At 38.3% G+C, this 26,957-nt stretch overlaps 1 protein-coding gene across 1 annotated transcript; it reads left to right on the top strand.

Annotated features, from left to right (window-relative positions):
* The first annotated feature begins 127 nt into the window (after positions 1–127).
* TRAPPC11 (trafficking protein particle complex 11) lies at positions 128–26,957 on the top strand. The gene is made up of 29 exons (XM_027676645.1): positions 128–441; positions 1,371–1,540; positions 1,950–2,020; positions 2,884–2,998; positions 6,795–6,894; positions 7,632–7,705; positions 7,918–8,014; positions 8,809–8,942; positions 9,286–9,433; positions 9,904–9,997; positions 11,684–11,763; positions 11,857–11,935; positions 12,021–12,075; positions 13,183–13,328; positions 14,377–14,438; positions 14,541–14,673; positions 15,265–15,395; positions 15,906–16,061; positions 16,581–16,768; positions 17,437–17,585; positions 19,114–19,235; positions 19,893–20,012; positions 20,371–20,436; positions 20,539–20,695; positions 22,265–22,373; positions 22,862–22,953; positions 23,838–23,971; positions 24,330–24,497; positions 25,966–26,957. Exons 1-29 carry the CDS (start codon positions 235–237, stop codon positions 26,008–26,010), a joined length of 3,402 nt encoding a protein of 1,133 aa, XP_027532446.1. The 5' UTR covers positions 128–234; the 3' UTR covers positions 26,011–26,957.

The raw sequence follows: 26,957 nt of genomic DNA, 5'->3' as shown, positions 1-26,957 counted from the left end.
TTCCGACGTTGCCCAGCGCTCGCTTCCTGAGGCGGGGCCCGCCCGCGCTGCCTCCCGTGACCCGCGGCCGCTCCCAGCTGGCGCTTCCCGGCGCGTCCCGGCTCTATCCTGCCGCGGTAGGCGGCGTTCCGGGGAGGACGGACCCCGGACAACGGGGCGCTCCTGCGGCCGGCCTGGGCCGCCCTCCTGCTACCTCTGTCCCGCTGGTCCGCGGGCCGCCGTGCCGGGTGCAGGATGACCCCGCCGACGCACTGGGACTTCCCGGTAGAGCTGTGCTGCCGGCCCATGGCATTCGTCACGCTCACCGGCCTGGACGTGGTGTATAACGCCGTGCACCGCGCCGTGTGGGACGCCTTCTGCGCTAACCGCAGGGCCGACCGCGTCCCCATCTCCTTCAAAGTGCTGCCCGGCGACCACGAGTACCCCAAGTGCAGGACGAAGGTACCGAGTGCCCCCCGTCCTGCAGGGCTCCAGCCCGCTGTCCCTGCAGCACGGCCCCGGGAGTGAGGACGCGGGAGTTGGTGTCTCCCTGAGGGAAGGGCCGTGGGCTGGTCTGCGGGGTCCGCAGGCGGCCGAGCACCGCGCCCGGCCAGACCTGCGCTGCCTCTTCCCCCCTCTTGGAGGGGAAGCGTGGGAGCTTCAAGTCAGGGAAATTGTGAGGGTGAAGGGGAAGCCAAGGGTGTTGTGAGGGAGCGCAGTGGGTGCATAGGAGACCGGATGCCTTAGCTCGTGAGCCAGAAGCAGAGGAAGACAGTATGGTTTGCATTTTGAAGTACTTGGTGTTCTTTGACTCAGCACTAAGGCACCTTGTAAAATTTAAGCTTTAATGGAACCTCAAGTTTAACTCTGGAGAAATTAGATATTTGGAATTAGTGTGTTCTGAAAACAGCATGAAGCCTTTGACTAAGTGAAACACAGCAGAAGGAATATTTCTGCTCTACTCTCTGCTTTGCAACGGCAAGTTAAGAAGCAATGTCAGTGGATTTAACCCTTGGAAAACTACATAATTCCATGATGCTGGCAAAGGCAAAGAATTTAAACTGGTGTGTCCTTGCTCTGTTTGAGAGCCCTGTTTTAAATTAAGCCTAATGTTTCATGGCACTATGTGAAACATGCTTCTGAACTTGACCCTTCTCTAATCTACCTGGAATATGATGTTCTTTGCTGCTGCTATCTCAGACATAAAGTACTGATGCCAGGTATCAAGGGATATGTCTTAATAGGGAGCAAAGGCTCAGGGGGAGGAATGTTAAAGGAAATGGACAAATGTATTCTCAAGTGACAAGAATGTAGAGGCAATTCCTTTTCTCCTGCTACAAATGTTTGTAAATGGATTTGGTAGCTTGCTTTAATATCCTCAATATTTTCAGAGGACATCCTATGAATGGTATATTCCAAAAGGAATCCTGAAGACTGGTTGGATGAACAAACACCTGAATTTGGTTCCAGCACTTGTGGTGGTATTCTATGAACTAGACTGGGATGAGCCACAGTGGAAGGAAAAGCAGTTGGAGTGTGCTACTCGAGTTGAAATTGTCAGGTAGACTTTTTTCACTTGGTTCATAATGTAGTAAAAGCTAATGTAAGTGTAAATTGCAGAATATAAAACATATCTTTTTTTTTTCCTTAAACACAAATTAAGGGGAACTTGAGCTTTGCTCTTTAACGTACAACTGACAGTAAAAAGCTTTTTTTAACAGTTTATTTGTAAAAGTCACTTATTTACAAACAGCCCCTGAAATTTTGCTTGCTAAACTCAGTGCAATTATCCTGTCCCAAAAAAGGGAACACAGCATTCTGTGAATGATGGAGTATATTATTATGTTTGGCTTTTTCTCCTATGTAACATTCTTCCAGTGCTTCCATCTAGACTGAAATCTCATTTTGTTGTGTTTATTCAGAATTAAGAAGTGAAACCTTGACACTGTGCTGTGTTGTCTTTATTTTAGGCAAAGTTTGCAGGGAAGAAATACGAAAGTCGCTGTGGTTTTGATTCAGAAAAAAACGCCGTTGCCTCCAGGTACTTGAAAACTCTGTGCACAGTTGTGAAGTTCTCGTTTTTCAGAAGACCCAAGGGACCGAGCTGACTGTTGTTTGTCACGTTATCTTCAGTTCTTCGTCTAATGTCATCCACATATATTAAATGTGACTGCAGGAAAGTGTAAGGATAAAAAGCTTTCAGGGCGGTTGACCCTAAACATTTGATACTTTTCTCCTTAACGTCTTCCTCTTAAGTCCAAGTCTGATTTTTGATACACAGTATCAAAGATGGTTTACTAGTGTTATGCACATGAGGTGCCTTCTTGTAAGCAAGTTGCATTTTAAACCTTGTTTAAGATCAAGAAAAGCAGTAAAAGCATTGAGAGCTTAGAGGAAGGGTATTTGGTACCTACAAAGGTCTTTCATCTTAATTCTGTTTCAGTCAATAAAATTTTGGAGCCAAGTGGACCTGTGAAATGTGATACACTTTAGCCTTGCATTTCTGTTGAGCTGTTGCTTCAGCTGTAGCTGTACACTTTTGAGTGTTTGACAAACTGTTTTTGCTCTACCTGCTGTATGTCTTTGACTTTTCTGGATGCTGTTGTATTTCTCAAGACACAGAGTATTTAATTTTGGGAGAGATGAAAAACTTATGTAATACTTGTAGTTTTTTGCTAGAGACTGCTAGAAAGTTTCTGCAATGTGTTCTGCTGGATGAATCACATAGTATTCTGAAAGAAGTAAGAAAGAATGCGATCTTGGTTTTAACTTTAGTAGACTTTTCCATATCTTTTAGAGCTTTAGGTCTACCTAAGGTTCATAACTTGACTTTTAAGCTTTTAGAGCTAGTTTGACATTGTAGCACCACATACCACTTACTTGTGCTTTCCTTGACTTCTCTAGGGGAAGATGTTATTGCATCAGAGAGGGCAGCTGCTTTATGTAATGCTTGTGACCTTTCTGGAAAATCACTCTTTGTACTTCCACACACTGATCATCTTGTTGGCTATATCATAAGGTAAGCGCTGTTTTGCTCTGTTTGCTGATTGTGGGTAGGTTTACACAACACCAGGCCTGCTGGCAACAGCTGGTGTACACTTGTCTCAAATGGGGGAAAGAGTTAGCCCAGCTCATTAAAAAGGCTTTGAACTAGACTTAAAGGGGGAAAGGGTTAAAACCAAGTAAGCCTGGGGACAGCATGCCGGTGTATTGGTGTGCTAGTGAGGACCTTCATTCTGCTGGGTCATTGGAAGTAGGGGATGGAAATTCATGTGGCAGTGAAGACACAAGGGTTATGGCTGTGTTAGGAACCATGGAAGTGTCTGAGAATGGTCACGTAGGAATTAGGGCTTCTCCCCCCAAAAAGATGGTGGGATCAATAGCCCAGTTGAAGTGCATCTAAACCACTGCACAGAGCATAGGCAGCAAACAGGAGGACCTGGAAGCTCTTGTACAGCTGGAAAACTATGATCTGGTTACCATCATGGAAGTATGATGGGATGATTTGCACAAGTGAAGTATTGCAGTGGATGACTATAAACTCTTCAGAAGGGAAAGACAAGGAAGGAGAGACGGTGGGGTAGCCCCATATGTTAGGGAGTGTTTTGATTGGGAGTGTTTCAATTGTCTAGAGCTTAATGATGATGATGATAGGGTTGAGTGTTTATGGGAAAGAATCAGGAGGAAAGGCCAACAAGGCAGGTATCCTGCTGAAAGTCTGTTACAGACCACCCAACCAGGATGAAGATGCAGCTGAGAGAAGCCTCATAATTACTAGCCCTTGTTCTCATGGGAGACTTCAGCTTACCAGATGTCTGCTGGAAATACAACACAGCAGAGAGGAAAGAGTCTGGGAGGTTCCTAGAGTGCGTGGAAAAGAACTTCCTGACACAGCTGGTCTGTAAGCCAACTAGGGAAGGCGCCTACTGGATCTGCTCTTTGTGAACAGAGAAGGACTTGTGGGTGATGTGATGCTTGGAGGCTGTCTTGGGCACAGCAATCACAGAATGATAGCATTTTAGATTCTTGGAGAAGTAAGGATGGGGGGGTCAATGTCCTGCTACATTGGACTTCTGGAGGGCAGAGTTTGTCCAGTTTGGGAGACTGGTTGACAGAGTCTCTTGGGAGGGAGTCCAGGAAGGTTGGACATTCTTCAAGAAGGAAATATTAAAGGTGCAGGAGCAGGCCGTCCCCTGTACTGAAAGACGAGCCAGTGAAGAAGAAGACTGTTCTGGCCTGAACAGAGAGCTTTGACTGGAACCTGTGGAAAAAAAGGAGAGTTTATATCCTTTGGAAAAAGGGGCAGGCAACTCAGGAGGACTACAAGTATTTCATGAGGTTATACAGGGAAAAAAGGGAAAGGGCCAAAGCCCAAATAAAACTTAATCTGGCCACTGCTGTAAAAACAAAACAAACAAACAAACAAAACACAAAAAACCAAAACAAAAACCCAAACAAACAATTAAAAATGTTTCCATAAGCACATTAGCAACAAAAAGAGGGCTAAGGAGAATCTCCATCCTTTATTGGATGTGGGGCAAAACATAGTAACAGAAGAAGAGGAAAAGGCGGAGGTGCTTAATGCATCCTTTACCTCAATCTTTAATAACCAGACCAGTTGTCCTCAGGGTACCCAGCCCCCTGAATTGGAAGACAGAGACAGGGAGCAGAATGAAGCCCCCATAATCTGAGGGGAAATGGTCAGTGGCCTGCTACACCACTGAGACATGCACAAGTCTGTGGGGCCAGATGGGATCCACCCAAGGGTACTGAGGGAGCTGGCAGAAGTGCTCGATGAGCCACTTTCAATCATTTACCAGCAGCCCTGGTCAACCAGGGAGGTCCCCAGTCTTATCTCCTTCTATGACCAGGTGACCCGCTTAGTGGTTGAGGGAGAGGTTGTGGATATTGTCTACCTGGACTGTTGTAAAGCCTTTGACACTGTCTCCCACAGCACGAGTGATGTTCCGCAAGGCTCAGTAAGGGGGCCTGCTGAATTCCACACCACTTTGTTTCTCTGTGAATTTGAGTAATGACAGTCAGATATGTTGCTTTTAAAGAAATATTATTAAATATCCCAAGATGTTCCCTTCCTCAAGTGAGATAGAGGCAAAGTGAACTTTTCTACTTTTGCAGTGGTTTTGGCCCTGCTGGTTCTAAATGATTTTCCCTACAAATGTGTTGTTGTTAAATTTAACTCTTGGCAGGTTTTTGTTTCCCCCCACTCCCCTTCCTGGCTGTGCAGCTCTCTCTTTCTGTTTATGCTAAGTGGCATCTGTCTGTCTGCAAATATTATGTCTTTGTCATTTTATAAATTTCTTGTGAACACAACATCAAATAAATTAGGAAGACTTCAAAAACAGATTAGGGAAAGATAGAGAGACTTGTGTAGATCTAAAAAGAAGGGCTCAAACTAAGGCAAATCGTGATTTAATAAAATTAGTTTTAATTTTCTGATATATGCTCAGGGAGAGAAGAGGTCATGGTCTGAGAGGCTAATTCTTCTCTCACCTTTATATATAAACAGCTCTTTATATATAAACAGCATAATTCTCAACATAAATTAATACTGATATTGTATCCACGCTGCTCACAAACTGCCACTGGAATTCATCAAAATAGGGTAACCATTACTGCATGTTAACTAGTGTCTGCCTTTGCAAACTGCATATAGTTGCATTTTATTATGAGATGTATTAAGAGATTTGCAACAGTCTCCAAGTTGGGGTGGGGAAAAAAAAAGGCAACAACTGTTTGTGCATATAATCATGTCAGAAGTTCTGGTATAAATCTTTTAATTTTGACATCTTTAATTGAGATTTCACAGTAATAAAAGATTATAATTTGTTTTACCCTTCAGACTGGCTCATGTTCTCTTATATGGCCGCAATAATACCAGAACAAATATACTAGGTTGACTTTATTTGTCTTGTCTCCCTGTTGTGACTGAATTCATAGTTAACAAATGCTGTCCAGTGGTCTTTCCCATTGCTTTCATCGCCATCCTCTCAGTTGCATGGCAGGCAGAAAACAAGTTGTGATCTGCCTTAGTCAAGGTTTGCAGTGATCCCTTCTTGGCCAAATCACAGAGTTGGTACTTCAGCCTTTATTTCCTGCATGTGTCAGTGCTATTGCAAGTATTCCTCTCCTGGATTCTGGTCTTGTTCTAGTTGATTTTGCTCCTTATAGCTTGATCATACAGCATGTGGTTCTTGGATTTTCCTAGCCTCATACTGCATTTGGTGTTCTTTGTCTTCTCCCCCTGTAACTTGCCTTGGGCTATTTATCTTGCAAACACAAATCCCACTGTTACCTCTGCAAACCAAGTAGCTGTTGATGTTTGGACAGAATAATGAAACCTAGTCTGTGCCCTCATAATTTTGTTTACTGATATTTTTTCCTTCCCGCTCCTCCCCTCAGCAAATAAGATCTTGACTGGTTCAGACATTGTCTGGGAGCCTCGGCAAGGTTTGCTTGCCTTGATTTAGGGGCATCTCTCCACTTTCTATTGCCTCGCAAAATCAGAACAGCTTACCCTCAGACTTTCTTAAATTAAATGCTAGAGATTGTTGTATAAGAAGTCAGTATATAAAGCTCTCAAACTTGCTTGTTCTACTTCTTGTTATCCTTATGTGAAGAGTTTTTGTCTGCAGACTCTAACCTGTGTTGTAACTTAAAGAAGAGTTTAGTAATACCTCGAGCTACTTTGCCAACACTGAAATAAGAAGGATTAAAAATAACTTATTTTGAAGAACTTCAGAATTTCTTTGTATGTGGGAGAAGCTTTGTGAAACTTATGAGCAACTTTGTTGCAGGTTGGAAAATGCTTTCTATGAGCATGCACAGACTTATTATTACACAGAAATACGAAGAGTTAAATCTCACAAGGAGTTCTTGAACAAAACCACTCATCAGGTAATGTTACCCTGTTTTTGAAGTACTGTGCAAAATTATATTGCATGTTAAAACATGAAAATAAGAGTTGTTTATTGCTTAAATGTTTTTATTCCCCCCCTTCCAACTTGAGATGTCCTCTCAGTATAGAAAGTAAATCAGGTTTTATTTTCTACAATTTAAACTTTTATTTTTATTGGTTTTGTTCTTACATTTGTCTTCCTCACATCTGCATTAGAAGAGCTGCAGCCCAAAAATCAAGCACTCAGCTTAAAAAAAGAAAAACTTCTTGATTATCTCTATGGTTTAACCTATTTGAGTGTAGTATCTTAACAAGTTGTGGGATGTGCTTTCCTTAGACATTTTGTACTCAAAGTTGCACTTGATTTGGCTTTTTAACTTTTGCTTTTCAAATCCACTCAGACACACAATGTTCTGATGAGATTGCCAGCTTCTCTCTCTTGGAATCTGGAATCCAAGTGATGAGCTGCAAAGCACAACAACTCTGTAGAGACTTTGGGGTGTTACAAAGCCTCTCCCTTTTTCCAGGGTAAAAGGCTTTGGGTAGATTAAATCTGTTGAAAGATCACTGCTGTGTCCTGGTGGCAGAGAAAACTATTAGGAAACAGTTGCATAGTCAGTTTTTCAAGTCTAGTGCTATATTATGTAAATTTCTGAAATTATCACCTGTGTCTGCTTTGTAGGTAACGGGTATGTTGGAATGTTTGTGAATGATGTACACTATTTGTGTTTTGCAGCTTTTATTTGTTAGACACCAGTTCAAAATAGCATTCTTCAGTGAGCTGAAACAGGATACACAGAATGCTCTCAAGTAAGACTCATGTAATCTTCCTCCACCCTCTAAGCCATAGACTGTGATAAATATTTTCCTGAATGCAAAATTATTTAAACATGTATGTAAGGGGCAAGTTCTTCACTGGGAAGAACGCTCTAATTGAAAGGCAGTTTTTTGCTGTCGGCAGTCCTGTTCTTAAATTTTATTATTTTGTATGATTTAACTCTAATTAAAGTATTCATGCTTAGGAATTACAGAACAGCATATAATCTTGTGCATGAATTGAGGGCTCATGAAACAAACATGCTGGAAATCAAGACCATGGCAGGATTTATAAATTACAAGGTAACACCTGTACTTCTAATCTTTGACAGTCTTTACTTAAAAAAGAACTCGATGCATCTTTAATGTGTGAAAAGTTCATTTTATATTGCTTTTACAGAGATGGATTAGAAAGAGTGAAATACCAGTTACACTCAGACTTGCAGAGACTTCTGAATTCCATACAAAAGAAAGATCCTTAGCTGAAGTTTGGGATTATTTTGAAGGATTGGAGTTCATTTGAGATGCAATCATCTGAAAGACTAGACTCCCTTTAACTCGCACTCTGTGCAGGGGGAATAAACACAAAGGCTGCTTGTTCCTTGAATATTTTTGTCTTCTTGCGAAACTTAGGGCAATATAGTTCAGTTACTGCTTGTTAGGAGGAGGAAAGCAACTTGGTAAGAATCAGACCATACTTCCGTGGTGTTTTAGAGTGTTTTAGGTAAAACAAAACTATCCCACCATTTACAACAATCTTGGAGTTGGATTCCATCAAATTCCATTTGCACATTGAAGTCTTTAAAGATAATGATATTTATAGTGGCTCTGCAGTTCTGTGTTACATTTGGCAGTGAGTTATGCACTCGTCCATTGGTGTCCTGGGGAGGAGGGGAAGAAAAGTAGCATTAGATGAAATAGAGGACTATATGGTTTCAGGTGTAGTGCATTATAGTTTACATCTATTTTTCTCCCTATATTTTTTATGCAATTTTTGCTCTTCAGAAATATGTAAAATTAGTTTGGGGGAATTTTTTGAGTGTTAATTCTTAGCAGCCTAACACAGTGGTTTTTCCTCTTATTTTGATGTTTTCTAGATCTGTCGCCTTTGTTTTCAGCATAATACTCCACTGGATGCAATCGCACAGTTCAGGAAGCATATTGACCTGTGCAAGAAAAAAATAGGAAGTGCAGAACTGGCTTTTGAGCACGCTGCCTGGATGTCTAAACAGTATGTTTTTGCTTAGTAGTGTTTCTGGCTTAGTTTTATATAACCTTATGAAGTTCACTGTTTTACTTATCTAGACAAGATACAAATTCTGAGCAATTTATCTAAGATAAAGATACATTAGAACATATAAACTGTACACTATTGTTCTGTTTTGCACTGATTATTGACCAATTTTCTCTTTGAATGAACAGAGTATGACACAAATGCAGCCATAGAATTTAGATGCAAAAGTTCAGGGAAATGTAATCTGCCTTAACACTAACCAGAACTTTTAATTGTAGGGTACCTTTCAGTTCAAATTGCTGTTCTGTACATAATCTTGGTTACAAATTTTTTTTAACAGGTTTCAGGCTTTTGGTGACTTGTTTGATGAAGCGATTAAGCTGGGATTGACAGCAATTCAAACTCAGAATCCAGGTTTCTATTACCAGCAGGCAGCCTACTATGCACAGGAACGGAAACAACTAGCAAGTATGCTTTGTAACCATGATGTAAGTTGGGAGGGGAGAAAATGCTTTGCAAGTAACTAGATAGTAAATTAGCTAATATTGTAGTCTTAAATGGAAGTGGAACAATCTGTAATATGCATAAATGAAATCCAAGAAGGGATATATGTCTTTCTGATGCTTACTAACTTTACATGTATTTATTGTGTATGGGAAAAGTTACTCCAGAGAAAATGCATTAGTATTTATTTTATTACAAATAATTCTGACATGTTCTTAAACATTTTTTTTAAATCTACTTTCTACATGTCTGGATACTTGAAAACTTACTGGTCTGTTTTTCCAGTATATTTTTCTATATGTGCATTGTATCTGTTGACTTATGGGAAGTGGAGAAACAAGAGCATTAGTATCAGTATATGGGGGAGGGTATTGTTTTAGGGTTTTTCTGATGCTTACCTGGCAGAAAATGAAATATGAAGCCTTTTTTGTTACTGTATTTGCTGAATTTACAGTCCTCTGTGATGTATCCCAATCCGGATCCCCTGGAAACGCAAACTGGAGTGCTTGACTTCTATGGGCAAAGACCATGGCGGCAAGGAATATTGAGTATGTTTCTTGCATCTTGCATCTGTGGAGTTTGGACAACTTTTTTAGCTGCTGATCCTGCCAGCTAACTTAGCAGGCATCAGCATGTAATCCCTTTTCCACTGAGATGGATGCAGGGCTGAGACCTCACTCTCTTGTTAGTTGGTTGTACGACTTGAGCAGGTGTCAGTTGGCAGCACAGGAAGTGTGCTTAATCTCTATAATGAACAGAAAAAGGAACCTCAGGTTTATGCAGGATCAGGTCTTCAGCAAAGTTGCATAGGCCATGTTGAAGCTCTGCTGCTGCTTTGTTTCTATTGCTGCCCAAGCTACCTGTAATCACTGTGCTGCAGGAATCCCGACTGCAGTGATCCTGGGAAGAGAAGTTGGAGAACTGGATACAGCAAAAGTAATGATGTCTCTGAAAGTGATCATTATAAGTTCATCCTGCCATCCATACTGTGTCTTGTCAACTGCAGACAGGAGCTCAGGACTTTTTTTTTTTTTTTTTTTTGATGAAAAAGTTTTTTTTTTTTTTTATTTTGAAATGGATTGAGAGGATGCAATGACTAGATTTTTATCTAAGAAAGGAATTAATGATTTTTCTATTAAGAAGGATGTTTTTCTCAGAATTTCTAACTCTACATTGTAACATCTTTGAGCTATATGTGAATATGGGGACCCCTGGTGGCCTAGTGGTTAGCATGCAGGACTCTCACCTCTGCGACCCAGGTTCGAATCCCAGCCAGTCTCCCAGGCAGATGGAGCCCGTTAGCCCTGTAAGGCCATCCATCTATGAGAAGGTCACTCTAAACAAACCTACGTCCTGAGGACCTCACTGCCATTGTCCAAGCTTGCTTGGGCCTGGCAGATGAACCTTAGGATTAAAGGGTGGGCTCAGTTCAGCGCAGGCTGTGTCTCACCTAAAAAAATCCATTGCGCAGGCTGGAAAGGTAAAAAAGACCTTTCCCCAAATCTTCGTTCGCGAAGACTGGCCATTATTATATTATATGAATATACATGTAGTTCTGAGATCTTCATTGTTATCTGTGGTTTTACTTCCCTTTCTCCCTTTCCATTTGGTCTCCTATATTCTCTGCATATCCTTTGGGCTTTACTGCTATATCACTGCCCTCTTTAAGACTTTATTCGTTTTACTGTAAATACAGTACTGTCTAACCTCTTTTATCTTGCAATCTTACTGTTATAAAATTCTTTAGAATCTATTTCTGAGGTTAAACAGTTTTAGATGAAGAGAAACTTTACCTGTTAATATATTAAAGTTGGGGGTTTTTTGTTCCAGCAAGAGTTTATAGTCTTTTAAAGCCCTATGCAGTTCATGTGATGGTGAGGTCTGTGCTACATAAACATAAGCTTGTATCCTTATTTGATATCAGATTGGAAAAAGGCTACAAATTTGTCTTAATATACACACTTTAAATGTTAATAGATGCAGTATGAAGACTAGGTAGTTTTACTGTAATTTGCGTATTTTGGGTAGCTTTAGATAATTTCTTTTAAACAAGGGGAAAGATATTTGTTTTCTAGAATTTCCCTTCTAGACAGATATAACTGTCTGTGAGGTGAAAGAATGTGCGACTGTGTTTAAGTCGAAGCTTGCATTGCATATTGCTCACAGAATAAATAGTTCCCTTTGGGTCTGGAGAGAGTTCCAGTTTCATAGATTTTTTTCATTGTCTTATGCAGGCTTTGATCTTTCTGATCCTGAAAAGGAGAAGATGGGGATTTTATCTCTACAGTTAAAAGAGAAAAATGTCCTTCACTCGGTAAGTTTTATTCTACAGAAAAAAAAAATCTGTTTTTAGCACAATGCTAATGTTTGTATATATAACGATATCAGTAATGATTTTGTCTGATAGGAGCTAATAATCACTCTGTTGAGTAATGCTGTCGCGCAGTTCAAGAAATACAAATGTCCAAGAATGAAAAGTCATTTGAGTGAGTATAGATAGTCAGATGTGTTTTTTAAATTTATTTTGCAAAGGCTTTCAATATTGATGTGGAACTTTTTTTTTTTAATCAGTGGTTCAAATGGGAGAAGAATATTACTACGCTAAAGATTATGCCAAGGCTTTGAAGTGAGTATCTTTCATGATTGCTTCTTTTGCATCCTGTATTCTCACCAAGACCCCATGTCATATTGCTGTGAAATAATGTTGGAAGCTTGTGTAAGATCATCCTTGTACCTGGATCTGATTGAAGCACAAGCTATTGAGTCTACAAACTCCACTTTTATTAAAGAAAGCAAAATAGATATGATGAGTCAGTTATTAGAGCAGAAAAACTTCCTGCTCTGAGCTGTTGTGGGAGTTTGCCTTACTGGGCAAATATATATTTCTAGCTCACTGATTGAGTGCTGTCTGTCTGTCTGTCTCTTGTTTGAAGATAGGAATGTATTTACTGCTGTTAGTAGCTGATGGAAATTTACATGGAGGAGAAGATAGGCTACGATAAGCAGATCAATTTGTATCAAGCTTGATTGTTCTATGGAGAAGCTTGCTTTTTATGTTAAGTAGATTTTTCTGAAGTAGGCAGAAATTCTTGTCTTAAACAGTTGAGCAGAGTTTAAAAAAATCGCTTCTCTGCTTTCCTAGTAATAACAAACATTGGTCAGTATTAGGAACGTATTAAGGTATGTGGTTTTGCTTCATAAAGATTGATGCATGTGCTGTAGATCTTTGAAACTCTTGAAGGGAGCAGGGGATAGGAGGTAGGAAAAAAAGCTTCTTGGCTTAAGGAACATTAAAGCTCTTCAGTTTGGAAGGGTTAAGGAACATTAAAGCTCTTCAGTTTGGAAGGGGACTTTATTGCAGGGGTTTCAGTTGTTTTTCTTAGTATTTACTGCATATTCAACAGTAAGGCATATTTTTAATGCAATACTGGACTAAGACACTTCTGTCTAGTTGCTGTTTTGCTAGTTCTTTATGTGAAGACAAGTGAGTTTTCTTATTGTTCTCTTGTGAAAATTTTTCTAGTTTGAAATAGAAAATTCACAGAATAAATGTATTTCTTTACCACAGTTTCATGTTCTTTCCAATAATCATAGCCACATATTAATGGTAGACTTGATTTTAACATTTGTATTAGTGAAAATGAATTTTGTATTAATGATACCAAATAAAGGCAAGCTTCTAAAAACTCTTGGTGAGTATAATTTGTTCTCTCTCGATTTTAATGTGTTGCAGGCTGTTGGATTATGTTATGTGTGAATATCGCAGCGAAGGATGGTGGACCCTTCTCACTTCCATATTGACAACAGCACTCAAATGTTCATATCTGATGGCCCAGCTAAAAGATTATATAACATACTCTTTAGAGCTACTGGGTAGAGGTAGGTATTCTTTTAAGAAATCCACTCGGCCTATACAGAAAAATTTAAGTACATGTATTTCGAAGTATGGCAAATCATTGTCAGATACAGTGCTTACAGTACTTCAAATTATTTGACTACAAAATAGCTGTGTACCTGTGCTGAATTTTTACTACCTTCTGTGGTATGCTGGAATTTGAGTTTTCTTGCTCTTCTGTTATAAAATTCATCGCATTCAATTAGACTGTGTCAGGGATGTCTGAGGCACAGAGCTTCGTTTGAGACAGTTGAAATAATGTAACAGGAACTTCCTGAGCTTTGGGATGGGAAAAGCATTTTTCCTAGTAACAAAGCTAACACTATATTTCTGGACCTTTTACTAGAACTCTGCTGATGAAATATGCATGTGGTATGTTTTAAGGAAAAAATGTGACACAGAGTGGCTGCACAGTAACAATGCAAGCACTCTGGTCCATGTAATGTCTCTTACTTGACATTGCAGAAATAATCCTTTTGTGCCCTAAATTGCTAACACCACTACTAGGGTAGGTGTGGTAAAAATGTGTTTGCATCTTCTTTTAGGTACCCAGGCCACTCTGCTTTGTATTAAAGAATAGCAGACAGTGCAAACCCACCTTTCTTCAAAACAATAATGTGTATTTTAAATAGTCCTTTTTTCTTCCTTACCTTTTTTCTAATATTATCTGAACTTGCCTCTTTGCATGTTCCAGAGTTTTCTATGCTTTCTTCTGTTTTTAAACATAAAAACCAGGAAGGCATAAGCATTATTCTTCTGGGATTTTGCTCCAAAAAATTACAAAATGCTTGTCTAACCAAAAAATATTTTACTTGGTTCCAGTGAAAGTAAGAGGAAACATTTAAAATAGGAAAAGTTCCAAAAACTGAATGAATCCTTCATTACTAGTAAATGGATGTTAGAATTTTTTTTCCCAGAATGCGTTATTTGAAAGATGCAATCTAAAGGAAAGATTTATTGTTAAGTTTAAAAAAAAAGAAAGTAGGAACACTTGCTTCTGTCTTGTAACCTTTGTTTTTTTCTGTTTATTAGCATCTACTCTTAAAGAAGATCAGAAATCTCGAATAGAAAAGAATCTGATAAAAGTTCTAATGGTAAGTGGCAGAATTCCTATTACCCTTTTAAATAATTCTAAGAGTGGTCAGTGCCTGGTAGCCTTCTTTTGCTGTTGTTTGTAATCTTTTACCTGTGTTTAGAATGAAAGCCCTGATCCTGAACCTGATTGTGACGCTGCTGCTGTGAAAGCATCACAAAAATTGTGGGCTGACCGTGTTTCCTTGGCAGGCAGTAATATTTTTACAATAGAAGTCCAAGATTTTATACCATTTGGTAAGTAAGAAAGCAAATTTATGCCAAATCATAAATTTTGATGTAGTTATACCTTGAAAATAACTAGTTAGAAAAAAAAAAAATGAAGTCTATATTAAAGTGAGGAACAACGTTCCAGCACTGCTGTCTTTGTCTAAATCAGCAGGATGAGAAATAATGAGAAAATTCAGTGATCTGTTATCCCTGATATGGATTACTAAAGAAGAATTTCTGCTTTTTGGAAGACTTCTGTCACTCTGATGTGCTTTGAAGAAGGATTCTGAGGAAAGAGGGCAAAATGTATGCAAAGTAATACTCCCCATAGAAAGGGGGAATGAGTGACTGTTACAGAAAAATTGCATGCAAGTATACAGGACTATCTGTTTTCTGCTGGACATCTGCATCTGTTCTCCTCTGCAAAGGTTTTGGCCAAAGTAGTTTTCTGTGACAGTGTTAGTAGTCAAATTTGTCCCACTTACAAACCAAAGTTCTAGGAGTGTACACAGAAAAATCCTTACCACAATTATTTCAAGAGTGTGCTTCTGGAACTTAATGTTGTAGTTTATATTTAACACCTACTTCTTGTTTCTTTTTTTTTTTTTTCAATTCCAGTCCAGTGCAAAGCAAAATTTCTTGCTCCTAGTTTTCATGTTGATGTTCCTGTGCAGTTTGATGTATACTTGAGAGCTGATTGTCCTCATCCTATCAGGTTTTCTAAGCTTTGCATCAGTTTCAATAATCAGGTAACTATGTTCTTTATATCTCTGAGCTAGTGATAGAAGCTTGTGATAAGAATGGAATAATATCTGTTAGTGTCTTTAAACATAAAAAAAATAAAAGCTTTTTTGCAAAAATTATGTTAATACTTGAGCTGAAAGATGTTTTTGTGGTTTCTTTTCCATTATCTATCACTTTTGACAAGTATATTGATACTGGGATAAAACTCCAAAATGCAGTTTGATTAGTTCATCTATAATTTTTTTTTTCTGTGAAGATCTCTAGTTTCAGAAGGATCATTTTGGTGTCTTATTTCTTGTAATGCATGAAGTTGCATTAATATAATGGATATCTTGTGTCAAAGAATTGCATTGTAATTACTTGCGAAGTCTAACTTTGATAATGTGAAAAGTAGGAAGAACCCATATGGTTTGATCCAGTGACACAGAGCCTTAATATTTGCCATACTGCCATTACTCTCTGAAGATGTCTTCAGTCTGAATGTATCAACTTTTTTCCCCACTCTGCCATTGTAGGATTACAACCAATACTGTGTAGTAGAAGAAGCCTACCAAAAAAGTGATGTTCTAGAACAGTCATCGCAAGGAACAATGTGCTTAGTGCCTGGCAAAACAAGAAAGTTCTCGTTCAAATTTGTTGCAAAAACTGAAGATGTAGGAAAGAAGATTGAGGTTTGTCAATTTATGTTGCAGCTTTCTTACTGTTACGTACAATGAACTCAGACTACAGTGTGCCTCTGATCTGGCACCAGTTAAGTCACTGAATGTTTGAATTCTTGAAACTGAGTATCAAAAGTGAGAGTAAAACTCTTGACAATGCCAAAACAACAACAAAAAAAATTACAAAAACTTAAGTGTTGCTCCAAGATTTTGTTGGGTTTTTAAGTTTTTTTTCTTTTAGATATGTGCAATACATTAAAAAAAGCCAAAATGTGAGAGATGGTATAGCACTATGGGGGGGTAGGAAACTGCAGCCTATTACGCTGCACACACATGAGCGTGGATACTTTTCCCACTGCTGTTTCATTAAATGAAGTCCTGGGGTGGTGAGGTGCTCAGTCTGCAAAGCTGCCAGAAGCTTTTTGATGATACATGTACTTTTTGTGCCAGTATATGTTGAAAAACTATATTCTTACAGTAGGCGATCAGAAGACAAAGTTACCAATACATGTTCAAATTTCTGTTTGTCAGATCACTTCTGTGGATTTGATCCTGGGAAGTGAATCTGGCCGATGTGTGATTCTGAACTGGCGAGGAGGAGGAGGAGATGCTGCCTCTTCTCAAGAAGCATTGCAGGCAGCACGTTCTTTCAAGCGAAGACCTAAGCTTCCAGACAATGAAGTGCACTGGGACAGTTTGACTATTCAGGCAAGCACTATGTGAGTAAAAACTTGAAAAAAAAAATATATATAAAAATAATCTATCATTGTGAGTCTCCTGTGAAGTCCTGATCACTCTATTTAAGAAGATAAAAGACTTGTTTGGACTTCTTCAATACAAGCTACTTAGTATGTCTTTGCTTAACTGGGGATAAGATAGATACAATCCAATTCTTTAGGACTCTTTAGGCTCCAGATAGCTGGGAGCACAGAAAAAGCTTGCAATGATCTCTGAGTCTGCCAAGAACACTTTAATTCTCCCCTTCACCTAACTTTGCTAGGCAGATTTTCCTAGATTTTTGTGCAAACTGGGAGGTGTTATTGCTCTCTTATGAAAGCTATCACACAAAGAATCCCTTAAAAAAAAGTATTGGAAAGCTATTATTAGTAATAAAAATAATTAAATTTGATTGCAGTTGGTGCGAGTGCTTTTTTCTTTCCTGACAGAACATCTGAACCATTAATGCTTATTACTGGGGTTCCAAAGTGGTCTGTTTTTATCAAGTTTTTCCCATCATATTGCTTTTCAGGAGCCTCACATATCTTAGTTTAATAGGCCACCAGTTGTCAGACCTCTCTTAAACAGTAGACTGGTTTAGTCTCCTTTAAACTAGGCTTAAAACATGTTATTTAAGAAACATACAATAACTGAGTCTCTTCTCTTAAAGGATTATTTCTAGAGTGCCGAACATTTCTGTTCAGCTCCGTCATGAACCTCCTGCCCTGACTAATGAAATGTATTGTTTGATTGTGACAGTCCAGTCACATGAGGAGACAGTGGCCAAAGATGTTAAGCTTACAGCAGGTTTAAAGCCAGGTATTTGGGGTTATTTTCTTTTAATCCAGCAGTCTTATAATTGAGTCCTTGTTCTTGATGCAATGCAGAGAAATATAGTAAATGGCTTTCCTGCAGTAATTAAGAGCCAAACCAAAGCGAAAGTTGGGAATGATGAAATACCAGTGGTAAGAACAAGAGCTAACAGACTCATTCAGTTACGATTATTTTAACCATGGCTTGTCTGTGGTGTTTACCAGCTTGAAAGAAAACATGGAAGTTTTTGTATTACTTTCTAGCGTTTTATTTAATTTGCTTATAACTAAGTTTTTCTTTCCCCTAAAGAGAGATCTTTTCCTTGCTGAGACTGAGATGAAAGCATTAGACAGCACTAGATAAATGTTTTCTAAGTATGGTCTTTGTGGGTTTTCTCCTACACTCACCCTGTGCTTTTTTTCCCCTGCTCTGGACTTTGTGGTTTGGCTTTTAAACCACTTCAAATTTGGAGAACAATGGAGAACTGAGGCAGTATTTCTTTGAATGAAAAGTTAAAAATGCAAATATTGTATGTGTAAGCCCTAGTTAGCTGTGTATAGATGTTGCTGATAGTTTTCAATATGTCAAGCCCAAATGTTACTCTTGGTACTCCTATTAGTAGCAATTATCCTAAAAGGCAAAAATATTTTTGAGCCACTAACATAAAGGATGCCATGTGTTCTGTGTATTCTGAAACGGAACCACATATCCTATGCAGTTTTATGGTTCATTGAAGTCAGTGAAGTGTTCTTGAAACTTGTTTAATTGGGTGTTTGGGCTTGGGTCCTGAAGTAGCATTTAATAGATGGTCTCTTTTTTTTCTTGGGTTTTTTCCTTGCTTGATCTTAACCCTTTAACATGTGATATGCAAGGTCAGTGTGGGCTTGCTAGTTGCATTAAAAGAACAATTGAAATGTGACATTTCATTGATAGGGAAGTTGATGTATTTTCCACAGTTGCAACTCTGGCAAGATGTGGCTTGTTTTGCTTTGAAAATTATCCCACATAATTGCAGTAATGCCATTATTCTAGTTAAGCTCTGACCAAAGAATGGTGTCACTTAACATTTATACATTTGGTATTATGTATTTTCAATACCAATTTGGAAGAACAGTTTTTTAAATATGTGAAATCATTAAACCATGCTCTTGAAAACAAAAGAATCTCAGAACAGTGACACTTTTGTTTTTACTTCATTATAGAGTATCAGGAAAACTTGGATCACATAATCATGTTGTGTTACATATGTGGTAGGGAACATCTAGATGTGACTTCTGATTTTTGAGATACTTTTTCCCTGGCCTAAATAGCTGAAACAAACTTGCAGGGATGTGAACCCTTCAACTTAAAAACTTAAGGTGGTGTTCAAATCTACCTTCTGCTGGTACTTTTGAAAGATTCCCTCAACAAAATCAACAATGTTAATTCCTTAGGCATTGCTTTTTTGAGATTAATATTGCATTACTTTTAGTTATTGTTTTCATGCTTTAGTGATGTAAGCCTGTGTGGATATGAAGACAGTTTTTAATCCTAGGGCAAGATGCCAACTTGACTCAGAAAACTCAGGTGACTCTTCATGGAACAGATGCCTGTGATGACTCTTTTCCTGCACTGCTTCCTGACATTCCTGTAGGAGACTTGCAACCAGGGGAAAAGGTGAAGGCTTAAAACCTTACTTCTGTATCACACTTAAGAAAATAGGGACCAACTAATAAACTCTCGTAGAAGGCCACATGTTTACTTTCAGATGTATGAACCAATAAATTAAATACTTATGGCATATTTAACCTACTGTGTTTACATGTAGTTTAGTATTTCTTTAACTAGATTCTCTTTTGGACTAAATTTAGGAATAAGGTATGTTCTGGGATTGATGATACAGCAGGGAGATCAGAAATAAGGAGGCTAATCTCAACTGTTAATTAAATGCACTGCCTAATGGGCAGTAGATAGTAGTCAGCAAGTGTGATTCAACGTGGTAGAGGATCAAATATGCAAGTTTAACACCAAACTGAAGCTGTGACCAGTAAATTAGAAGTCAGGTATATCACATATTACACAGTTATGGGTCTTTCCTTGTACAGTTAAGTAACAGATGAGCATCAGTAGCAAAGCAGCTGGAGCTGTGCTACTCTGATTAAAACTCACTGCATGATTAAGATTGAAGGAGATTTCTTATAGTCAAAAAAAATACCCGTTCTACTATTGCCCTCTTGGACCAAGTAAGATGATTAATACATTTTGGACAGCTCTAGGCCTAATTAATGTAATTTTAGGTATAGCTTGACTCACACAGTCTCCTTTATTTTGCAGCTGGAAAAACCAATCTACATTCGTTGTGGAACAGTTGGTGCAAGAATGTTTCTGTTTTACATTTCTTACTTAATCAACACTGTTGTTGAGGGGAAAGAAATCCTGTGCAAGTGTCACCGGGTAGGTTTTAAAGATGCACCAATTGCTGGAGATACATTCATGAAATGCAAGAAATATTCTAAAAGCTGTAATTTCAAGTGTCTTAGAAACCTTTCTTGTATATAGAAAAACATGCTAAATCAGCATTTGGTATAATCAGCATATAAATAAGCGTAATTGTAGCCTTTTCTAGGGTGAACTATTTTGTAACTATAAGCAGAAGTTTTCTATATTTATTCTTAAATATCTTTGAGGATATATTTTTCCCTGGGGAGGACTTGGTTAAAATGATGATTAAAAGTAATTTTACATTAGTAATCTTTGTCATCAACAGCCAGGTCTGAAACTCTTCTTTCTACCTCTTTTGTTACCTATACAGGATGAAACTGTAACCATAGACACAGTATTTCCCTTTGATGTTGCTGTCAAATTTGTTTCCACGAAGGTATGTGTTTGAAAAGTTGTTGATATTTTGGAATCACACCACTTTGGAGAGTTACACCCTCTTTGGTCAGAAATAGTCAGAGCTTGTGTCTGTGTTTGACAGTTGGAGCACTTGGACAGAGTATTTGCAGATATACCATTTTTACTGATGACGGACATCCTGAGTGCCTCTCCTTGGCCTCTCACTATTGTAACTAGCCAGCTACAGCTGTCAGCTTCCATGACCCCGGTAGATCAACTGGAATCTTATGTGGAGAATGGTAAGTTTTCTTAGAGTATGCTCTCTATCAGGAGGATACTTTTTGCATAACTTGGGAGTAATAGAAGGGGACATTTTAAATGTTTGCTTATCAAACTATGAATAGAAGCAAGCTGCTTAATACTCTGGTTGCTTGCCAGAATGCAACTTGGACAGCAGTATGCTTCAAAATGTAGCTCTGCTTCATTAGATCAAGTAAGTAGACTTGAATAACGGATGGTAAACAAAATTCTAAATATAACGGATGTAAGGGAAAGCACCTGAAAGTACTTCTGAAATGCAACTTAGATATCCATATGAAAAGATGCTCAATGTTTCCACTTTTTATGGGCTATGTATACTTTCTGGAATGCAAACACTTTACCATGTGATAGAGGCAACATCCAAAGACCAGTGATCAATGCTCATGATTGCAGCCACAAAACTGAAAAATGTGAAGCTAGAAAGGGTAGGTTATAAAAAACAATTAGTAGTAAGCGTCTTTTTTTTTTTTCTAATATTGCCTCAATTTACTAACTTATTACTTAAATTTAAAAAAAATTATCTTGCAACTCTTACCGATTAAAACTGCAGTGTGTTAAAGTTAAATAAATGGAGTACTTAACAATAGAGCCAATCCAAAATCTTCCAGCAAAACATTCTCTGCATTTGCGGGGTCAGAGATGTGAAAATATGTATTCTATCAAAACTTCGGATCAAATGAGGTAGTTTCGGTGGCTGCCTGATTGTGGGGCAACTGTCCACCCGTGCAATCAAGGACTTGCAATACTCTAGTTCCTCTGTAGATTCAAAGGTTGCCTGGCAAAAAGCAATTACTTCCCATGTCCTTTACTCTTCAAACTATAATATTTCATCTTCAGCTCTGGCACCTTGTGCTTCATGGCTCGATTGGTTGCTCCTAAAGAGCGAAGTGCCAGGACATATGAACCCCACAGGTACCAACCATAGGTGTCCATCTTTTGGTTGATTTTTTTTTTTTTTTAAAGGTTAATGATTAATTTTGAAAGACTAAAACCTATTTTGTTAGTCCTTTTTAAAAATCACTCTCTAAATGAAAAGGTACTTTTTTTAGTTCATTTGATCAGAAAAAAAAAGAAGAAAAAGAGTGAAAACTCAAAGCCAGTAGATTTTTCTTGTGTTCCTTCTCTTCCCCACCTCTCATCCATTAGGGTGGGAGAGGGGAGGTATCCATGTTCATATTATTTTCAAGCATCAGAGACCTCTTATGCTGATGTCTTGGAATTTGCTGTAGGAGAAGTGTAGAATTTGAATTGGCATTATTTCGCTTTTTGTGTGTGTTTATGAACTCTAAATTTCAAATGACTCATTCTGTGTGTACATAAAAGACCTCATAATGGTGATCAGAAAGTAAACTGTCGTATGCTTGCTTATGTCACTCTTTCATATGTTGAAATACTTTGCAATCTATTGAATTTATACATTATGTAGGTATAGTTTGCAGAGCACTTCAAAGGCCTTTCTGGCTGAATGCTTGTGTCGTATTGGATTTTTAGACTTGGTGGCTTCTGCAAAAATTATCCTTTGATTTTAAACAAAATCTTGCTGATAGTTGTTTTACAGACAGGTGAGAGTGCCAGTGAGTGCTTCTGCCTTCGCTGTCCTCCAGTTACTAATGCTACTGGAGTGGCAACTGGGTGTTATATAATTTCCTGGAAGAGGTAAGCATCTCTTGGCCCTGATGGGGAGACGAAGTAAGCTGATTTGTTCTTAGGGATGATAGTGAGTTGTTGGTTTGGTTTTCCTTTGGGGGGGGGAGTGCAAAAAAGCAAAAAAAAGTTTTGAATCTTTCTGTAGCAAGACTTTGGACCTTACTAATTACTGCTTAGTTAGTTAGACTTTTGATAAATCCATATTTCACTTAAGAGATAAATATAGGATTATGGTTTTAGCATTACAAAGAAGAAAGCTTCATGGAAGATCTTAGATCAATTACAAAGCTATTTTGTCACCTTCTACTCCCTGTCTTCTCCAGTCATGAAATACTCGTGTATTTCTGTTTTTTCTTTCCACCACTGAAACGACTAATTTATTTGAAGCTACTAAAATATTAATTTAGTCACATATAATGATGTTCTTTTGGTGTACTTACTTGATACTTTATGTTGTATAATATTCAACGTGGTCTGCATTTGACTTTTTCCTGCAGAAGTTCACCTGTGGAAAGTGTACCTGTTGTTAGCACAGTCATCACTCTACCACATGTGATTGTAGAGAGCATTCCCCTCCATGTTAATGCAGGTAATATTAATTTGGCAACATCTACGTCCCAGTTAGAATTTCTAGGACTGCCAGAATTTTTTACAGAACCCAAAGCTTGCATTGACTGTAGCAAAAGACAGAAAACTGGTGCTGGATATTATGGGGCTAGTGAAATAAACCATATCGTCACTTAGACTGCCTCAAGCCTTGCCCTGCTTTTCCCCCTTGAAGGGAAGAGCAGGAAGCTATTTACATGAATATTTTCTCCTAAAAGCTATCAATGGATTGACCTGTATTAGATGGCAGCACAGAGGCTGGACTTACCTCTGCTGATGCTGCCTTCCCAGTAGGTTTCTCTAGATGCCTATGGTGACAGTTGTTCCATCCACACACACCCTGGCTGCATGCCAGGAAAGAAATAGCCTAGAGAATTGAAGATGCTTGTAGGCAAATGAACTGTTTCTCTTCTAGCATTTCACCTGCACAAGAACAGAGGGGTACTGAAATGCTCACTGAACACACATAATTCTGATGCTTTCCTTGGTTTGGTTTCATTTTTACTGAGATTCTTCCACCATCCTGTCCTATATTTTAAAGGAGCTTCTTGACAGTATCTGATTAGATTTTGGTAAGCTGAAAATACCCAGCAGCCACCAAAGTGACTTCTTAGTTATTATTCTTGGCCAGTGTTAGCAGTTAGGAGGTTTGTAACTAGATGTTGAAGAAGTGTTACTAGAAAATTGTAATGAAGTTGTATTCTGTTCTTTAATCTGTTTCTAAAAAAACTTGTCAGAAATGCTTTAGATGCCTAGTTATTGTATCTTTTTTCTTCAAACTTTTCACTGCTTTTTGCAATAGACTTTTTTTTTTAATGGAACTTGAAACACACTTTATATTTGAGCTTTCTTACTTTCTTTCTGAAGATCTGCCATCATTCGGTCGAGTCCGAGAATCCTTACCTGTCAGGTATCACCTGCGAAATAAGACCAACTTAGTCCAGGATGTGGAGGTGTCAGTGGAACCCAGCGATGCCTTCATGTTCTCTGGCCTTAAACAGGTACAAAACTGTCACATCTACTGATCTTGCTGGCTTATCTGGTAATGAAGAACACATTGATTAGACTTCTGCTGATGTGCAGAGAGGACAAACTCATTGGTTTTTAGGTGTTTAAAGTATGGTAAATTCTGTCTGGAAGAATATGGGGATGCAGACTCCCTTTGAAAAAGGGCTAAATGGAAGTCTGACTAGGAGCTGTTTGTCATGTTGTTTATGGGTAACGTGGTGTTTCAGTGTAGAAGCAATAATTTAAATTCTTTCCAGCTTCAGAAAGTAACCATTGTATAAGTAGAAAGTAACCAGAGTACTGCTTTTAGACACAGAACACCTATATTTGTGGCTTTCTTTTTTTTTTAAGATCCGATTAAGGATCCTTCCTGGCACGGAGCAGGAAATGTTATATAACTTCTATCCTCTGATGGCTGGATATCAGCAGTTACCTTCTATTCACGTTAACTTGATGCGATTCCCAAACTTCACCAATCAGTTGCTCAGACGATTCATCCCAACACACATTTTTGTAAAGGTAAGGCTGTGGGAAGTGACCTGTGTTTAAAGACTCTCCTTGGGGCTCCTCAGGTTTTGGGGGACAACCACTCCAACTCTGTTCAAGCTGAGTGTTTCCAAGCAGACTAAAACAGCCACCTTGTAACAGAGTTATTGCTTTGAAAAATCTCATGTTGTGCCTTGGTGTTGTCAACCAAAATCTTAGGAAATCTGTTTCAGTGCATACATATTTGGTTACCACTAGGTGAACAAGCTGAACATACTTGTTATTTCCCTGTTGTTTTGTTCCATGTCTTACTCTGTCAGAGGAAACTTTAAAACTCATTTATGTTGAGCGTAATGAAGTGAGCTAAATATAATTAAATACTTTTAATACCAAAATTTGCAGCACTTCTGAAAAAAGTGTTTGAGCAACCCATATGACTAGGTTCAGAGACACTGTAGCATCCCACACCTCCCTAAATAACTTTTAAAAACTCATTCTGTCAGTGAATCACTCAGGCTAGATTTTTTTTCATAAGTGATATAACTCTGAAGACAGTTCACTCATGTCATGAAAAACAGATCACGGTGGTCTTTTGACTTTTTAAGAATCTTTTAAATCCAATTGCCTAAAACAATGCTTCCTCATTCCACTGCTGCTGTGTCCAGAATATTTTCTTCACTTTTTATTCAGGCTCTTAACAACCAAGGAACCTGAAGAGTTTGTTTGTATGATTTGAGATGGACTTGTCCAGACATCTTTAATCATGTTTCTAGGAAATGGGCCTGGCATTCTTTCAATTTTGTTTTAACCAAAACAGATAGGCAGAACTTACTTTTTACATATGCTATCCATCAGTGGCTCTTCCAGAGTGGTTGTGAAGGTGTCCCCCTAAGTAAATAGAAAAGGCATTTACCCTCAAAAGTGTGGTGTTCAGAACACTCCTGTAGACTCTTTCAGGCTTCGGAATTCTTTGATTTTTGCTTTGGAATTGTCAAGACCTCAGAAAAGCTTGTTGTACAGATGCCTTTTCTTTAAAACTTCCTCCTTGCTCTCTCCCGTCTCTAGTGATGTTGCTTAAAATTGCTCCAAGAAACTGTCAGTCTCATTCCTGTTTTATGCACTGATAATTTTCAGCTTTCTGTACTGCAGTGAAGCTCAGAACTCTGATCAGCTGGGCCTTGTGCTAAGCTGTCCAGATGTGTATGGAGAAGGCATTTAACAGGGCAGTTAAAGAGCTGAAGCCTCTACCAAGTCTCACTGGGCCAAACTGAAATTTCAGCTGGATGTCCTCTGTGTTTGTGTTGCTATTGGAAACGTTTAGAAGTCAGGATAAGCTTAATGCTACACTTGTGTACCAGAGCTACATTGATAACACAGTGTATTGCAAAGTTAGTTTCCTAGTAGCCTTAGCCTTTTCTGTTTGGGTTTTTTTTTTTTTGGGGGGGGGGGGTTGTTTGGGTGGTTTGGTTTTTTTTAATTCTCTGTCTTTATTTTCTTAAAGCCTCAGGGTCGTCAAGCAGATGATAACTCGATTGCAGCTGCATAACTTTGAGACCTGTACCTCTGCACTTAAAGAAAATGGGATGTTGCACAGAATATGTAAAACTTACTTTGGAAATATGGCTGTGATCAAACCATAAGAATTAAATATTATTTTAAAATTACAACACTTAGCAGAACTAATGTGTAAAAAAAAAAAAGCTAGTATTTCACAGACTTTCTTTAAGGAATAAACATATGGGGAAATCTTGGTGCTTTATTTAACAGGAACATTCTTTTGAAGTTAATTTTGTATGTCAAACTCTGAAAAGCATTATTTAGGCATATTAAATGTCTTGAGTATTTAAGTGAAGAAATGCTAATTCATGTGACCAAAACTGAAAGATGTTTTCATAGTTAACAGTACATAGTTTAAGTGCAAAGTTTGTACTTACTATTAGAGACATACAACAACGAAAATGATCATTCTTTACAGAAGTTTTGCCCTGTGCCACTAGTCTAGAGAGCAGAATAGGTTGTGCAGTAGCACTGTAAACTACAAATGGTTACATCATACTGTTGGAACTGAGCAGCCTACTCATCCTTTAAAACTGTAACTTTAAAAAGCCACAATTTCTCCTGAGTAAGCCATACATTCAGATTTTAATTCAGCAGCTGGTCTAATGAACAGAGGGATTTGTTCTTAACAGTTGGACTATCCAACCTGAAGCTGATATGGTTTGTGATTATTTTTACACACACAGCTTCCAGATGAAAGACATGTCTTGGTAGTCTTCTGCTGTGTGAATTTAAAAAATAGACATCCTACTGTTGTACAGCTCCAGATGAACTGGTGTTTAAAATACAGTAAATTATGTATATATAAAAAATTGCATTGTGAAAACTTGCATTGTTTAACTTTCTAAATAATTACATTTTGATTGCTTGGGAAATACCTTATTTATTGTCAAAGTGAAGTTCTAATAAACCGCTTGTGACAGAGTACTGCTGAAA

Source organism: Neopelma chrysocephalum, unplaced genomic scaffold (genome assembly GCF_003984885.1).
Source record: "Neopelma chrysocephalum unplaced genomic scaffold, ASM398488v2 Primary Assembly neopelma1_42, whole genome shotgun sequence".
In the NCBI taxonomy this organism is placed as follows: Eukaryota; Metazoa; Chordata; class Aves; order Passeriformes; family Pipridae; genus Neopelma; species Neopelma chrysocephalum.
The sequence above is the reverse complement of the archived record's forward strand: the minus strand, read 5'-3'. Positions and strand labels throughout refer to the sequence as shown.

Bases quoted from the DNA above. Each gene is read 5' to 3' on its own strand.
- TRAPPC11 (XM_027676645.1), top strand. From the start codon at position 235: ATGACCCCGCCGACGCACTGGGACTTCCCGGTAGAGCTGTGCTGCCGG. The intron at 9,998-11,683 runs GTATGTTTCTTG...TGTCTTATGCAG, and splicing joins ATGGCGGCAAGGAATATTGA to GCTTTGATCTTTCTGATCCT. The intron at 14,439-14,540 runs GTAAGTGGCAGA...ACCTGTGTTTAG, and splicing joins ATCTGATAAAAGTTCTAATG to AATGAAAGCCCTGATCCTGA.